Consider the following 16,290-nt stretch of genomic DNA (forward strand, 5'->3'; position numbering starts at 1 on the left):
TGTGTCCTGATGTTTCCCAGCTGTGTTCCACGACCGAACAATATGGCATTCAAAGCAACAGCAGGAAAAGGGGGCGAAAAATAACTTGATGCCCCTCCCCTCGCACTCTCATTGCCATTATCCCCTCCAAAAACTCCCCGTCACCACAGCAACGAGGCCGTATAATCAAGACACGTGTATACAAGACTTTCCTTCATAGAGTGGGGGTGCACACATAAGCACATTGTCAACCATGTTGAAAATTGCTAAGTGACCACCGTCTGTTTCCTCTCCTCTGGAAAGGAATACTAGTGTGCGCATTTAGAGGCGGGACAATAGCTAACAAGGCTGCTATTCAAACTATGCTTTAGATGCACAATATCAAGCATTGTGTAACACGAGAGCAGCATCGAGATCATGCTGATGACATGTAGAATTCTTATCAAACAGGAAAGAAAGTGTTTACGCAAGCAGGCAGCAATAACGCCGAAAAGTTATGGTTACTTACCAGGAAACGGAAATGCTCGTGTTTCCGTTAGTGATCATGCAGTTCTTCTCTTCCGGATTGATCATGGTGGGATAAACTGTCAGAGAGGCGCTCGTGTTGACGATGGGTCGAGATCTGTCGGAGACCCCAATCAAAATAGATTAGATGCTTTTAGGTTAGTTGCCTTTAATTCTCTGGCAAGGTTTAAGTGAACACTAGTATAAACACCAGAGATTTAACAAAATGGCTACTTGAAAGGTTCACTTTTGTAAAAACTAGTAAACATTGTGTATTTAAGAACACATTAAGACCAAATACATGTTTCAGCATATTTCAGAATGATGTTATTTTCAGAAAATACCTGTAGAGAATGGCTTTGTCAACACCAAAGGCACCAACAATAAGATCTGAGGAGACAATGAAATTATTTATGATGGTGACATTTAAAAGCCAACTCGATACACAGAAATGTAAATATTTTATAAAACTGACCAGGGTAGCCATTCCTATCCAGGTCCTTAGCCCCTCTGAGTGCAAAGCCAAAACTGGAAGGGATGGATCCAGAAGCCCACTGGCCCACAATCATCTGGGATGGCTTATCGCGGAGGCCCTGAGGGAAGCCATTGAAGATGTAGACTAAGCCCTGCCGCTCCTCCCCACCAAATGGGCAGCTGATGGCCACATCTGCCAAGGGTGACATAGTTTTCTTTTATCTATTTTGAAACATTCATTTTGAAACTAGTCGAGCAGTACTGTGGAACCTCTACTTAATCAAACAAGTGTTACTTTTGTGGGATAGCCAATGGGAGGCCAGCCGAGTGTAGGCAGATTGTCAAGCAGGAAGCAATGCTGCCGTGACAATTTCAAAATAAAATAATGGAGACAGGAAATGTAATGATGTTTTGAGGGATTTTTTTACTTTGATTTTGTTTTCATATATTGGAGGAAAATTCTGGAAGTCAAACTGTGTCATAACCTGAATGTTTTGTATGTAGAAGTATTCGTAAGTAGAGGTACTACTGTACTTATTTGCTCAACACTTGGTATTGCAAGCTTGCAATACCAGTCATATTGTAATTAAAACAATGGAATTTAAGACCACTATGTTCTTGGATATATTGAATTGTGTTTTTATCACTGCACCATTAAATCCGTCCTGGTTCAGATCACCCAGCGCTGCGATGGTGGTGCCAAATCTGCCAAACTCTTGGGTGCCTGTCAGATGTTGTGGGCTCAGCTCCAGGCTCAAGGGGGCACGCTGGAGGTATAAGTAGACCCGGCCCATTTCTTCCAGGCGGCCATCGGAGCCTCGCATCATGAACATGGGAGCGCCCACCAACAGGTCCACCATCCTGCAGACAAGAGGACAATCAAATCATTAAGGTGGAGACACATTGACGCCAGAGGTGTAATTACTAGTTGGTGGTCTCCAATATATTAGCAGTGGGAGAAAACTCACCCGTCGCTGTTAACGTCTGTGGTGGCCACTGCATAGCCAAAGTATGAACCCATCTAAAGAAAGAGTACAGTTGTTTTGTTTACATGTCATGAAGTTCAAACTCAATATTTTCTAGGGCGGCCCACGTTGTTTTTGTTCATCCCAAAAAAAGGGGTCATAGATATTAAATCAGTGAAAGAAAATATTTTCTTTTTTTTCCCATTCCACATTTCAAACAACAACTGAGTTTGACTGAAAACTCCCATTTTAGCATTAAGTTTAATTTCAGAAATGGCATTCATCTTACATTAAATAATACATATTTTATTAATTACTATTATCAACATCTCTCAAGGTGCAAAGTAATTTATTTTGTCATTGACAAGTGAGTCTTGGATCTCTGTAGTAAGAAAAATAAAATGCAATGTGTGATATATGTAAATTCTCATCTCCCCTTTTCATTTTCTGAACCGCTTTATCCTCACTCGGGTTGCGGGGGTGCCAGAGCCCAGGTTTGACCCATCTGACTCACCTGCTCGCCTGTGAAGTTAATCATGGTCTTCAAGTCTGTTCCATTCAGGAGAGACACCTGCAATACGGCAATCAAAGAAACTTTTATTACATCGCCTTACGCACTAAATATGTGAGTGCCATATTTATTATTTTGCAGCAGTCTTAATCAATCATGTGCTTTCTTACCAAACCATAAAGCATGACTCCTTTTGGAACACCAGCCACAAAATCTGGAGGGAAGGAAGTAACGATTTACATCTTGCAGACACCAATTCATCTGGCAACACATCTAAGTCCAAAATCTCTCTAGTCTACTGCAATTGTTTATGTTGTCAACTACAAGCCTTGCAGTCAAAATTGAGTAGACTTTACCTTCTACTTGATCTCCACTGAACTCTCCCACAGCCACAGAGTAACCTTGTAGGAAACATAAATTCAACTTATCTTTCATAAGAAAAAATGAAAAAAGAAGAGTGGTAGGGCATTATCTTTTACCTTGATAACTGTCATCATATCTGGCCTCAACCTGCTTTGTCTGGATCTGACCATCCACAGACTGCATAAAATAGCCTGGGTAAAAGGCCTTAATAATGTCCTCTTTATCTGCAGAGATCACCTGACCTGAGGAATGGACCAAGATTAAGTCAGTTTTTGTTTTAGAAAAAAAAGCAACTTATTATTGGATGATTGGGTCAGCTGTACCCTGCCAGAAGTAGCTGCCGGGCCCGCCCAACACCACTCGACCGTCCTGAAAGATGAAACACCTGGCCGTGACAACGGCAACAGAGGAAGCGGACAATCGATGTTTCTATAGAGGATCCTTACCGTGGTGAAGTCGGCACTGAATCCTCCTTGACAGTAACCTTGTCCTGCCGCATCACTGATTTCTAAACATTTAAAAAAAACACACAATTAGAAAATACATCAACATAGAATACTTTCAACGAGAATGCTTGTTTATCGATATTGTTGTACACGTCGATTTATTTTAAGAATTTTGTTAGAAAAAAACTAAAACATTTGCTGCCATCATGCTATTGCTTCTTTCAGATGTCAGTCACCTGTTCGACAGGGAGCGTACTCCACAAATTTGGTAAAATTCTTAACGGACAGGTAGCAAGTCCCAGTGGCATCAGATCGTGCTGTATCCTTTTCGGTGCGCCACGAGTAGAGAGGTGCGCAGGCCTGGAAGAAAGGTGGGAGGAGTGGTTTATTTGGTCAGTGTGAGAGGAGTTTTTGTTTTGATTTTAGGTGGGAGATGTTTTTCTAGTTACTACAATGGGGAAAACATTCTGAGGGTGGTGCTACATCTGGAGCAGGGGAACCACAAAACCCAACCCAAATCATGACCCTTAAAAGGACCAAATGACGGGCTCAATGATGTCATTGGGTAGAGGAGAAGCAAATGTACTTTTGTGAAGCGATGTGTATAGAAGCAGGAACAGCTATTGCGTACCGTTTCTTTTTGCAGCAAAGTATTACTGTAAGCTGCAGCAAAGTATTACTGTAAGCTTACCAGAATCGTGTCGCCGTGGGAACGCACTGTGGCGCCAAACCATTGGTGCGACTTAAACTCAATCTGATGCACCGTGTTGTTGATATTGACAACACGAGACCCTGCGGGAGACAAGCAGATTTTTATTGGCACTAGGAACACAATTATTTGGGAATCACTGGATTTAAAAAAAACAATCAAATGGATGAAAGAGTCTGCGTTTGGCTGGCCACCAAATCAGGGTTTCCCCCGTCTGGTGCCCATAGTTGGCCTTGGTGCCATAGTTAACCTTGTGAGGATAAGCAGTACGGAAAATGAATGAGGCAAGAGTTTTATGGATTGTTTTTGTTTATTTCAGTTTCTAATAGTTCAGTTTTTCTTAACACCGAGAGAATCCAGACGTGACACAGATGGCTGAAAATATTTCATGAGAGCTGAGCAGCAATAAGCTATTACGGAGAGGGTTGACAATCCAAGAAGCTGATGTGCTTCATCTGGAGTAGCTGAACAAGTTTGGACAGGACCGTTTGAGCTTAACCTTAACGACCCGTACCCGTGTTCGACCACCTGGTCACTTATTTGCCATGTCATTAATGCACAAAGAATCAAGTGACAGATGGTCACTGGAATCAGGTTTTAACTTTCCAACGTCATTGGCGGACAGATGCCGCATTTGTCATGTAGTCTAACGTTGCAGACAGATTCCGCATCCATAATGTAGCCAGAAAAAAATGCAAACAAAATTGATTAGGCAGGGAAGAACAGACTTTTGAAAACTGCATCTAAGGATCCAGGAGGCCATTATTCCCAAAACATTGTAAAGACATCAGGAAGTTGCATGTGTAGCTCTAAGAAGGATTGTCACGATACATGTGGATAGGAAGAAAGCATGTTATTAGCCAACTCAGCAGCTCAGTCTGAGTTCTCTGTCTTTGTGAGAAAGCACAAAGACTTTTGTCCAAAGAAAATAAATACTCTTTGGACCCAAAACATTATAGCGGGATGGTAATCACTCTTTGTTTCGACACACTTTAGCCTCAAACTCTCCTTACACACATCCATTATATTTTCATGTTTGTTTTAACTAAATGCTCATTTCTGTTTCCGTTGAATTGTTTTCCCAAGACAATCACTACTGTAACATGAAGTGAAGCAATAACAATGACCTACAATACTTTTTTTCATCTTTGCCTAAATGTTCAGATGTTCTGAAATGAAAAACACTAATTAGGTTATAAAACATGAGCCAGGCTTCAAAAGGCTGCATGCAAACATGTTGCCTTAGCAAATCTCTATTTGCTGTGGAGCGTTTAAGAACACAACACCATATTTTCACAACGCTCGGTGTCAGCATTGATAAATCAAAGCCAACACAGAGTCAGAAGCTGAGGCAAGGTTTTTAAATTCAGGTCCTATTACCAAGGCAACCAACAGGACTGAGGTGTGCTTAAACCGTTAGACTAATCTCAGTGTTCTACAATGCCCAATTTGTGTCCTATCCTTTAGCTGTTGCTACATACATACATATACAAATGATATCTTCACAGTTAGTTTTAGCAAATATGAACTCATCTTGTCTGTTGACCCTCCACCTTGCATCTCTGGGAGAGAGACACAGGACTGAGCCTGTTACTTGTGATTATTCATCATTGAAATGGGAACAAAATGTGATTGATTTCCTCCCTTTAACGGACATAATAGCAAAGATGTAAATGCACTTACTTGCCTAATGGATTTGAGCTCATTACGGACATTAGTCGGGGAAGGGACACATTAATTCATCACCATTACTGAAGATGAAGGCAGAAGGGGGAGGTGAGGGACATTATTGTTTTGTTCTGTGTAACTACCATACAAGCCTTAATTTTGATTGGTTAATTCAATCTAGAACTAGTTTCACCATAACTAGCCATGAAAAAAGTTCTGCTTCTCTTGAGCTGGCAAGATGGAGTCATGTGGTGCACCATTAGAGTAAGAATAGTGACGACAAAAATGGCCATTCACAACGTGTCATGTGATCTTAGCCCTTCTTGGAGGGCTGTTTAGTGCCCATCGAAGTCTCTCCGGGACAGGCCCTGCAATGAGGGGGGTGTTGAGTGCGCACACAGACCGGCTCGCAACCATTAGAGGGGTGTGTAACCTCTGAGTGTGTTTGTGTGTCTGTAGGCCAAAAGACAAATGGTCAAATTCACTCATCGCATGCCCTGCGTTTGGTGGGGGTTGCTACCCCCTTCTTCTCATTTCCTCTGGTCCTGAATAGAACGTAGCCTCCTTGGTAGCCCCCCCAATCCCCCCATCTCTGCCACCACTCATCTATAGTTAGACTCTTATCTCAAAAGAGAAGGAAGCAGATGGGAGGGAGCCACGTTGACCCAATTAGTTAGGCTAATTAAGAGGGTCGCTGTCCTGTGGGTCAGCACTCAAACTCGCCCGGCGTTCAGATGCCAACACTAAACTGTCGGAGACATTTTAGACAGTGTATTTTTAGGGATCTTTTCAATGAATCAAGAATAATGTTGATCCCGTGGAACTGATTGCCAAAATGACATCATTTTTTAAACATTTTCTGTTGGAAAAAAAATCAAGAATCATAATGATGACTGGCGCCACTCAACGGTAAACCTTCAGACCACCTCTTGGATTATAAGACTTGGCAAACAAAGCACGGTCCTAGTAAAAGAATTGCAACACTGAATGTCATCCATGCAACAGCTGCTTGGCAAACAGTCCAATGCAGATGTTTTCAGAATTCCTCCACTGCACCCCAGATATGCAGATGTCAGAACAGACTCGGGCCAATGTGACATTCTCCTTTGACCTCAGATAAGCCCTGTGGAGAATTGGGATTCATCTTTGCCATTAGATTTCACAATGACATCACTCATGGTGGCTCCCGGCCATACTACGCCACGGGTGTCTGACACATTTTACGCTGGAGGAAAAACGGTAAAAAAGCCTCAAGAGGTAATAAAGAAGTGTCATTAAATGGCCTTGTGAAACGCTTACTGGAATCTAAAGAAGTGCTGAGACATTAAAATGACTGCAAAGGTGTTTGTATTCTCTTTGACCCCTCCTCTCTTCACTTAGTTGTCTACCCACTGAACAAAAACGCCTGCCGGGACTTCTATCTACAACTCAATGACAAGTCTATTCATTAGATCACCTTATGTCACCTCTTTAGCTCAACGACAGCCCTTTTGTCAAGATTCACAGTATCATGTTCACCTGTCCTGTAAACACGGCTTTGTCTAGCTTATTTGTTTATTCATTGCTTATCTCTCTAAATATCCACTAAACATGACCTCAAGGAAGGAAGGAACATCCTTCAAAAGCCTTTTCTCAACAACCAATTTGACTTTTTTTCAGACACAAACAGAATAAAATGGTTTGCATCATGTTCAGGAACTGAGGTAACCGATAAAAATCAAGTGGGGAGGGACCTCAGCTTGACTAAAACCGGCTGGCTGCTGAAGGACTGCGTGAGGCAACTAAAGTGGACAGAAAAGCAGATACTGGAAGCCCTACTATTATGAGTAGTACAATAAATATTTACTAAAAAAACGGAAGCAAAAACAACCTCAGGTAAGCAAATACCTGAAGTGGAAGTTTGTATCTTTTAATTTTTTTAATTGTTTAGGATCATCAACCCATCAAAATTGAAGCAATATCATGTTGAGGTATTTTGGTTCACATAGATATCTCAATACTATTACAGGGTACAACTACAATCTAATAATATTAGTGTGTCAAAGTATTCATCCATTTCCAATATAGGTCATCCTCATTAGGGAGAAATGGAAGTGTTTATAAGATAAACACTTGCCCACCGAGGTTTCGCTAACCATTGTTAGGGTTAGTTCAGATTTTTATTAGATAGAAAATATAATGATTGCAGATACCACGAGAAAAAAATAAGACATTCTGAACATTTTCAACATAAATATAAGATAGTGGTAGAAATTTCAATGAATGTGAATGGGGACGTTTACCTTCAGGATCAAACTCGATAGCGTGGCAATCGGTTTGGCCGTATTTCCATGGACAGTAGGAGACGGATCCTCCCTCAATAATGTCAGTTTGCCTTGTGTGTGCCTTGGGAGCTCCCACCACCACACTGACGCTATACAGACACAGGACAAGCAAAGCCATTAAATGTTTGAAAGATAACCAACACACAGTATCTTTATCAAAATAACCTGAAAGCAATGTACTTTATACAGTTTACTTCGAAAGTCATCTCCGTACAGACTAAAAAACATTTCACATTTCAAAACTTATAGGCTGGTACAATAACAATTTGTGTGATAAATATCTAGATGAGTGTTTGGCTTTATATGAAGATAGAGTCACAAATAACTTGTCTAATTTAGTGACAAACTCTTGGGCGAGACGAATGAATGTCTTTTAAGTAATTGGGCAACAAATAGCCTTAACATTGACACAATCAGACAAAGAATTGATTCCGTCTTGACATCAACGTGTCGCAATCGGCAGATGTATTTGAATTTTTAAAAATATGCTGGTTTGCCAAGGAAAATTAATAGAGTAGTAATCAATCTACCATGTTGCAGTTTGTGTTCACGTGGATTTGTTCCACTTTGGAAGAACGTAAACAAGCAGTCTGCGAAACATTCTGAAATTTACAGCTGTCTTGGCTGTAAAGATTATTTGTGTCCATATTCCTCTGGCTCAGGGGGCGGGACTCAGCAAACAGCCAGGTTTAGATACTGTAGAAACCAACCATTAAACACTGCTTCACTACCCACACGAATATTAGCCTTCTGGTCTGGTAATTATGGGTAGAGTTGCATAATAATGTGGCGTGACATGACGTTAGTTACAAATCAAGGATTCTTAGTCAATGGTAAAGCATGAAATCTTTTCAGCAGCCAAGAAGAATATTTGAGGTATTAGCATTAGTGGCCATCAAAGGAACTGTTTTGTTTTAGGGACACACAACGGAAAATCAATGTTCTAGCACCGACTGTAAAACATAGTTTGCTTTTTTTCTATGATAAGAGAAAAAGGACAAATTGCATCGTCTTCAACTGTGGCACACGGTGATTCACACAGTGGTTGGTGCGAAATCAGACTCGCAAAGAGAAACCAAAAAAAAAACAACAAAAGACACAGGCGGGTTAAGTGGAGTCACGCTCTTGTTTCCACAGCTGTGACATCAGCACACTTGTATGAAGGAAGGGTAAAAAGGCTAAAATACACAAAGAGACACTCGCCCAGATTTTTGGGTGTTCTGCAATGAAATTAGGAGCATGTGGTCTGAGAAAAATGAGTCAATAGACGACATTGGATAGAACCTTCAAATCTGGTCATTAAACACATTTAGAGTAAAGAACAAGTCACGAAATGAAAAGGCATACAGCAAATGTAGTCGGCAAATCCCAGGCTAATGTCCACTTTCCAGAGCCATTACCTCAACGTGGACCCACTTGGCCTAACATGCATCAGCAACATTAAAGTGGTTAAAGCAGGCATGACAGCAAAAAACGTTTGTAGTGACCTCCGCAACAGGAAAAGCGCACCCTTTCCTGCCCCAGAACTTTCAAAGGTTCAGCAGAATTTACATTCTTTGACCAAAAGTAGCATCCTGGGCCCCCCGGAGGCTTTCGCTTCATGCAAGAGTGACCTTGTAATCTTGGTTGATCAGCCCCAACGGGAAACCTCTGCCTTTGTCGTAATACGGAGTTTAAAGTCACACTTTTCAAAAAGAGACAGGAGGGAACCCGCCAGCTAAAGAAACACATGCTTATTATTTATGATTAACCAAGCACCTGTGCAATAATCTAATTCACAGACACTTCCTGTAGGGATGACTTGTCTTTGGAAATCACAATACAATACGCGTGCAGTCGCTATGAATCCAAATCACATACGTCAGCTCGGTTTTTGTTTGTTGCCAATTACCAAGAGGTTAAAACCAGATTTAAAGTGTATAACAGTTATGTAATGGCTGGTGTAGTGGTCATTGGTCCGACTTTAGTACCTGCTGCGTGGGATCAATTCCCAACCACTGTGGTGCCGCAGTTGTCTGTCTATGTGAATGCCCGATAACTGACTGGAGAACAGTTTAAGTTGTGTCAAGTATGTAATTTTGACGTTATATCAACATTTCTTAGTGGAGTTAATACATAGTATCTTTATATTCTTCTAGGCGCGCCCTGCAGGGTTTTTTTTTACACCGGATAGAGCTTTGATTAGCAAGTCTGTCATCGAGGGGTAATTTCACACACGAGACCTGGCTGCCATTTCGTCCAACGTGATAGTCATCTAAAAGTACTTTACAGTAAATGAGAATTTAACATTTAATGACTTGTTATCTTCTGGGGATCCGTTTTGCTTTTAGCCAAGTTCCCACCCACCCCCTTCCTTCAATTATCTGTTGTTGTCAACAAGAAGAGCTTTGTTATGATTAGCATTTAATGCAGCTCTGTCTGCATCCCAAATTCCTTTTGTGCACGTTGAGGGGTGTTGCCCCGTTCCCGTGCTATGCAAATATGCGTCTCCCACTGGGGGCCAACGACCCAACCTGGGGCCGTTTGGATGCTGAGCAGTGGGGGAGTTAGGTCTAGACCAAGAAAGATCGTTTGTTTCTCAACATTGCTCAATTGTTGATTCTCCATGGAAACCATCAGGGTAAAAACAAACATTTTTCACTCAGGTTTATGAAGAAAACGCTTGTGCACTCGGAGCCAAAAAGCTTCCAGATTACTGCGTTCTGCATGCAAGGACATTGGTAACGTTTTGTGGACCATTAAACAACGCTACCAAAAAAGTAGCAAGAATTTTTATGTGGTCTTGAATTTGGCCAAGGGGCCATAACAGCTACTTTCTTGGGGGAAAACTCACAAAAAAATACTCTCTGGACTGAAAACGGGAGCTAATTGTGAATTTTGAGTCGAAAAGAACTTAGAAGATTGCTCACGTTGACAAATGACAAGCCACATATGTCTTGCTTTATATCTATAGCAAGCCCACACAAACACATGGTTTTATCCTCACGAAACTGTGGCGAACTTCCCTTCCACAACTACGTATATCATCGTTTCGCACCCAGTTGGATTTTTTAAAAGAAAAAACGATGTTTTTCTCTGTGATCCATCTACACAAGCTTAAACCGTTTTGTTGGTGGTGACAGTACATTTTTGCATGATACCGAGTACAAAATATGATTGCATCAATACTGCTTGAATTGAATCAAGAATTGTAAAATTCTACTTGCTGGCATTGTTTGTACCGTAGATTTAACAAAATCCTATTTGTAATAATGGTCAATCAAACCCTAAATCAGCTACCAACAAGCATCCATGCCGAGATTTTGTTTCACTTTGGTGGTTCCAATGAAGCAGTTCCTGATTCAAGGGCTGGAAAAGCAGTCAAAAAAGGGGGATAATACTCAACTATGTTCACCACATTCAAATGGTCGCATTGCCGCCAAGCGGACACGTGAGCTTCAGCGTGGGCAGTCGAATGAATGCCTCCAGTCCTATTGGTGTGGAGGCCAGACAGAAGCTGCTCTCGTGCTTATGCCGCCATATGGGGACACACACACACACACACACGGACACACACACACACACATCTTGGCTGATGAGAGTAGCAGTGGCTTTTGGATGGCGTGTGCAGACTACAGAGAGTCCACTGTGCTGCGCGTAAACCACATTTCACTTCTGTTAGAATGACCTGCAACTCGCTGATAAATGAAGAGTCGGATTTTTTTTACAATTCTGGACATCACCAAAGATCTGAGGCGAGCTCTTAACATTTTGATTAGATAAACGGATAAGTCAATTATGTGAAGATCTAAACCTACCATCCACACAAAATTATTTTGTCCATATTGTGTGGTGCGCTAGGCCAAAGAGACAACACGTTAAAGTAGAAGACTGCTTATTTAATGTTCCGTTTTGGCAAATCTATCTTTGAGTTGTAAAGTATCAAACAAGTCATGGCAAAAGACCGTCTATGATAGTATTTAGTGGGCAAGACCATTGTCTGATCTACCAAACAGCAACAATAACTGCTATATCAGCCAAGCGGCCCTAAAGTAAAAATATTGGCAAGTATTGTCACTTTTAGGGGTTTTGTTAAATCACTATATTAAACAATAAGCTCATTTTGAGTCAGTATATTAGTATGAATTCATACACCCACAATACATTATGAGTGTAGGGTGCAAAGATCTGGATCGATAGCATTTCACTTTGTTATGCACAATCAAACAGAATTTGATTAAAATGCAAAACAGCAATCATATATTGGCAGAGTTTGTAATATTGGCACCTCACGAGTCAAGTAGCATGTGTACAAACATGCAATCAGGACATCCCTAACAGAATCCCATGCAAGACTGTACAGTTTAGTGACTAAATGTAAAATACAGCAGGCTTCTTGTGCCCCGTTCCAAAAAGAAGTCTAAGGTCACACATCATTTTTTTCAGTGTAGCTATTTCACTAAAACCAAGGATGACCTTGCAGCGGTTGTCCATTAAACCTAGCAGCTGTTTCACAAAAAGCAGCGACCGTGTTAATAAGCGACAAGTGGAAAAACATTATAGTGATTTGTGAGGTACCTTCCGAATACATAGCAAACTGCTGTGCCCACCTGCCCCCACCCCAGTAAACTACCCCCGTGCACCAGTTCTTTCACAGGCTCCTAAAATCCTCCTGCATTGCTGGTGGTTCACACCTCACCACAATGGCCCACATCAGGGGTCCCAGTCCTCTCACCTCAGTATAGAGAGGCTGTTGTATTAAAAAAAAGTGGGGGCGGGGGAAGCAGCTGTTGAAATACCCCCGTAACACACACAAACATTCACAGTAATAGCCACAAGCTCATCTCCATGTAAAATGTAGCAAAACTTAGCTCATACAGATGTTAATGCTAAATAAAGAAGGGCCCATATCAAATTACCATCAGTGATGAGTGACACATTGAGTGGGTGCAGGGGTCAGACCCCTGGCAGCGCTAGATTAGATGTACCGCATGAGTCGAGTTGGTTTCCTCCAGCCGACTCCCAAAGTAGACATGGCGTCCTGAGGGCATTCTAAAACTCATACGTGTTGCAGAATGGGGTCTTTTAAACCTCTTTTTTTGTGCATGCACAATAACAGCAAACATAGGGTCATTCTAGCGACAAATGTACTTTCTCCAGGTTATGCCACAGAGCATGACACAGGCGCTTTGTGCGTTTCACAATCACAGCAGTGAGGCAGCAATCGCATTTTGGTGGTATCAAACAGAGGTCTAGCGAAGTTTGACATTTCAAGTACATTTTCAACTGAGGGAATTTTAGAAAGAGTCACGCTGAAAAGTTTTCTCCAATAGAAGGCAGTAAAGACAAAGCGCACATTGTCTGTGTGAGTGACTGAATGGGTGTGTGTGGACAAAATACAACCGTTTTAATTTGATAGCGATCAAGTTCACAGGAGCACTCACCCTTGTAGAGAGGGACAACATTGCCATTTTTGTGAGGTAAAAGGACCTTGGGCTTTCGTCAATATTAGCTTAAGTGAACCTGTTTGCAAAGGTCAGTTTTAGACTAGAAGGGAGGACCTCAATGTACTGGTCAGGGATTCAAAAAGTGGGAGTAGGACATTTTCATGATTAAGATCTAATGAAAAGAGGTAAAATTGTCAAAATAATGACTACAAACTACAAATTATGTATATTTTTTATAGGCCATATTTAGTAAAGTCCATTTGTAGAGAAAACACCTTTTGAATGCCCCTTGTCAATCAATGTGTTGTTTTAATATGTAGTGAATAAGAACACGTGACTCTAATTGGCATAGAAGTACAATATAATTTTCTAGACAGTTGGCATTTCAAAAAATATTCTGATTTGCAAAGAAGCGGTTTTTAGCTAAACAAAGGCACCTAGTACTCAATATCAGCATCCGTTTTCATCCACTCCCAGACAAGTCTGTTATTTCAATTTTTACAGCCGCTGACCCTTGCCCCTTTACCACCATCAACTCAATATAATGCACTCCCTCATTCTCACTGCAGTCAGTCACAGAAGTATGTAGTTCTACAATGAGTCAGCATACACTCAATAGTGAAATACCCACATCAGAAATTTCCTGTTTATCAAATGCACTTCTCTAGGACAAATCTGCTTCTAACCTTTACCAGTGTATACACTTTTTCATCCAACGTAATTCCACAAACACGTGCTAGGATGAGGTTGGCGTCCATCAAACACCGTTGGCATGAACCAATGAATCCAACATAGTTTATCAAGTCTTTCAACAGGAGTGAAAGTGGTCATACAGCAAAACCAAGCCAAGGGGAAACACCTTCACATTTATGTACATAGTCAAGTGTATGCTGACACACATTGGTCCATTTCCCATTTTGCGGATATAATCCCGAGGCCTTCTTCCTTGGTGGGCCGCCTGCCAGCCTCCCCGGTTTAATTTTATTACGTGAAGCCAGAGGGCATGACAAGCACTACATACATAAACCTATTGTCAGCGTCAGGGTGGGAGAAAGTACGCCTGTGTGTTTACGGTTCTGACATCCCATTTATGGATATGGTGGAGGTTCCAACCACAACAACACATTTGAACACGCACATCTGGCAATTTGTCAAACACAGACATATTTTTACTGCCAAGGTTGGAGCCAGAGTCGTCCAACTCATCCCGACAGAGAGCGACTCCCCCACATGTAACCCTCGCATGACCCCCGGCACGGGATTCCAGCGACTCCCCCCTCTCGCTTTTCTCCACCGCGCTGGCGAGAAAAGTCGATTCAACAAGTGGGATAATGATTTGGGATATTTCATCATAAAGGAACATTTTTAGGAAAAGTGGCACGGGAAGATATTGGGCTGATTTCGTGGAACGACAGCCTGCATCTTGGCTGGGTTGCCAGTCAAGCTCAGGGTTGTTGCCATTCATCACTGCAATGACTTGACCTGTCATAATGGGTTGCCAGATTGAAAATCCAGTCCGCAGCTCAATCACACCATATACCCACTTAGCGCCATCAAAAAAAATAGCCCAAATTACAGCCGGGTGCCATGGAGAGAAAAAGTGGTTAGCGTGTCGGCCTCACAGTTCTGTGGCCGAGGGTTCGATCCCAGATCGGTCCTCACTGTGTGGAGTTTGTTGTTTGTGGCTTGTGTGGGTTTTCTCTGGGTACACCAGGTCCCACCCACAAAATAGGCTGGTTGAACACTCTAAATTGCTCCTAACTATGATTGGTTGTCCGTCTTTATGTGTCCTGTGATTGGCTGGCCACCAATTCAGGGTGTCTTTCGCCTAGAGTCAGCAGTTAACTGGGATAAAGTACAGCAACCCTTGTGAGAATAAGCAGTTTGGAAACGGAACGAATGTATTCATTAATACACATTCAAATGTTTGTCAATAGAAATTAATATATTTCATAATTCACAAATTAAATGACAATAAAAACTACACTGAGGAGGTTGTATTGCTTAAACTATGGTTTGTTTTGTTTTTTACTTTCCGTCATAGTGCATATTTACTGTGCTGCAACAAGCACTTAATCAAGTGTTTCTTAATTATTAGTTTCTACTTTTCCATTTGGGGCTGCTGCTAACATCAAACAGCCTTTAGAGTGACATAAAACCACAAAATGAATAAGCAGAATCGTGATTCTTGCACCACTACATTCTGTTTCTCCTTACCCTTCAAGAATTAAGGCTGTGACTGTTTTCATTTCATTTACAATCATTGCTTTAACTGTGTTTATTCCTGCAATCCTCAATCCCTTCGAGGGAAACTGATTTTGAAATTCCAGTCAGCTATTCTGCATTTTGCTTAACTTTATAGTATCTAGTTACGTCACTACATTGTATTGAAAAGTTGATTTTTGACTGACCAGTGAGCACCTGGATTTAGCTTGCTTGCCTTGCAAGAACATCATAGTTTCTGTATAGTGGAAATTTTGACACAGTTGTCTTCCATATAGTTTAATCCTCCCACACACACACACACATTTTTACGACCTCATTGTCATATAAATGTACCCTCATGAGCACATTTTCTCAGAAGAGTTGTTTCATTTTCCCCCTCAGGCAAAGCGCCGCGGCGCATTAAAAGTTCAATCATCAAGAAGATGACGTCTCCTCATCACTAATGAGGTGAAGAGAGATGATGGGGAGCACAGACAGACTGTGTGCGGAGGGGTTTCTGCTGGGTGGGTGAATTAAAAAAGCCCGGCTGGATGACATCAGCCTATGAAGTCGGAAGGAGGCGGAGGGAGGGAGTGAGGAGACATTGCTGTCAAGCAAGTTTCACGTGCTAAATCATAAAATATTTTAAGAGGGACAGTCAGAGATGGAGATGAGTAAAGGAATGATGACGATAAAGTCTGGGGGGAGGTCTTCTC

At 41.6% G+C, this 16,290-nt stretch overlaps 1 protein-coding gene across 1 annotated transcript in view; it reads right to left on the reverse strand.

Annotated features, from left to right (window-relative positions):
* The window catches only part of itga5 (integrin, alpha 5 (fibronectin receptor, alpha polypeptide)), a 41,406-nt gene that overhangs the window by 16,993 nt on the left and 8,123 nt on the right, over positions 1-16,290 (reverse strand). Inside the window, exons 3-16 of the mRNA XM_077712362.1 lie at positions 7,902-8,032; positions 3,934-4,034; positions 3,479-3,602; positions 3,243-3,304; positions 3,120-3,165; positions 2,913-3,038; positions 2,790-2,834; positions 2,604-2,647; positions 2,437-2,493; positions 1,926-1,978; positions 1,610-1,818; positions 959-1,150; positions 828-873; positions 488-601 (exon numbers count right to left, since the gene is read on the reverse strand). Coding sequence (XP_077568488.1) covers positions 488-601; positions 828-873; positions 959-1,150; positions 1,610-1,818; positions 1,926-1,978; positions 2,437-2,493; positions 2,604-2,647; positions 2,790-2,834; positions 2,913-3,038; positions 3,120-3,165; positions 3,243-3,304; positions 3,479-3,602; positions 3,934-4,034; positions 7,902-8,032 — 1,350 coding nt within the window. The remainder of the gene's footprint in view (positions 1-487; positions 602-827; positions 874-958; positions 1,151-1,609; positions 1,819-1,925; positions 1,979-2,436; positions 2,494-2,603; positions 2,648-2,789; positions 2,835-2,912; positions 3,039-3,119; positions 3,166-3,242; positions 3,305-3,478; positions 3,603-3,933; positions 4,035-7,901; positions 8,033-16,290) is intronic.

Source organism: Stigmatopora nigra, chromosome 1 (assembly GCF_051989575.1).
Source record: "Stigmatopora nigra isolate UIUO_SnigA chromosome 1, RoL_Snig_1.1, whole genome shotgun sequence".
In the NCBI taxonomy this organism is placed as follows: Eukaryota; Metazoa; Chordata; class Actinopteri; order Syngnathiformes; family Syngnathidae; genus Stigmatopora; species Stigmatopora nigra.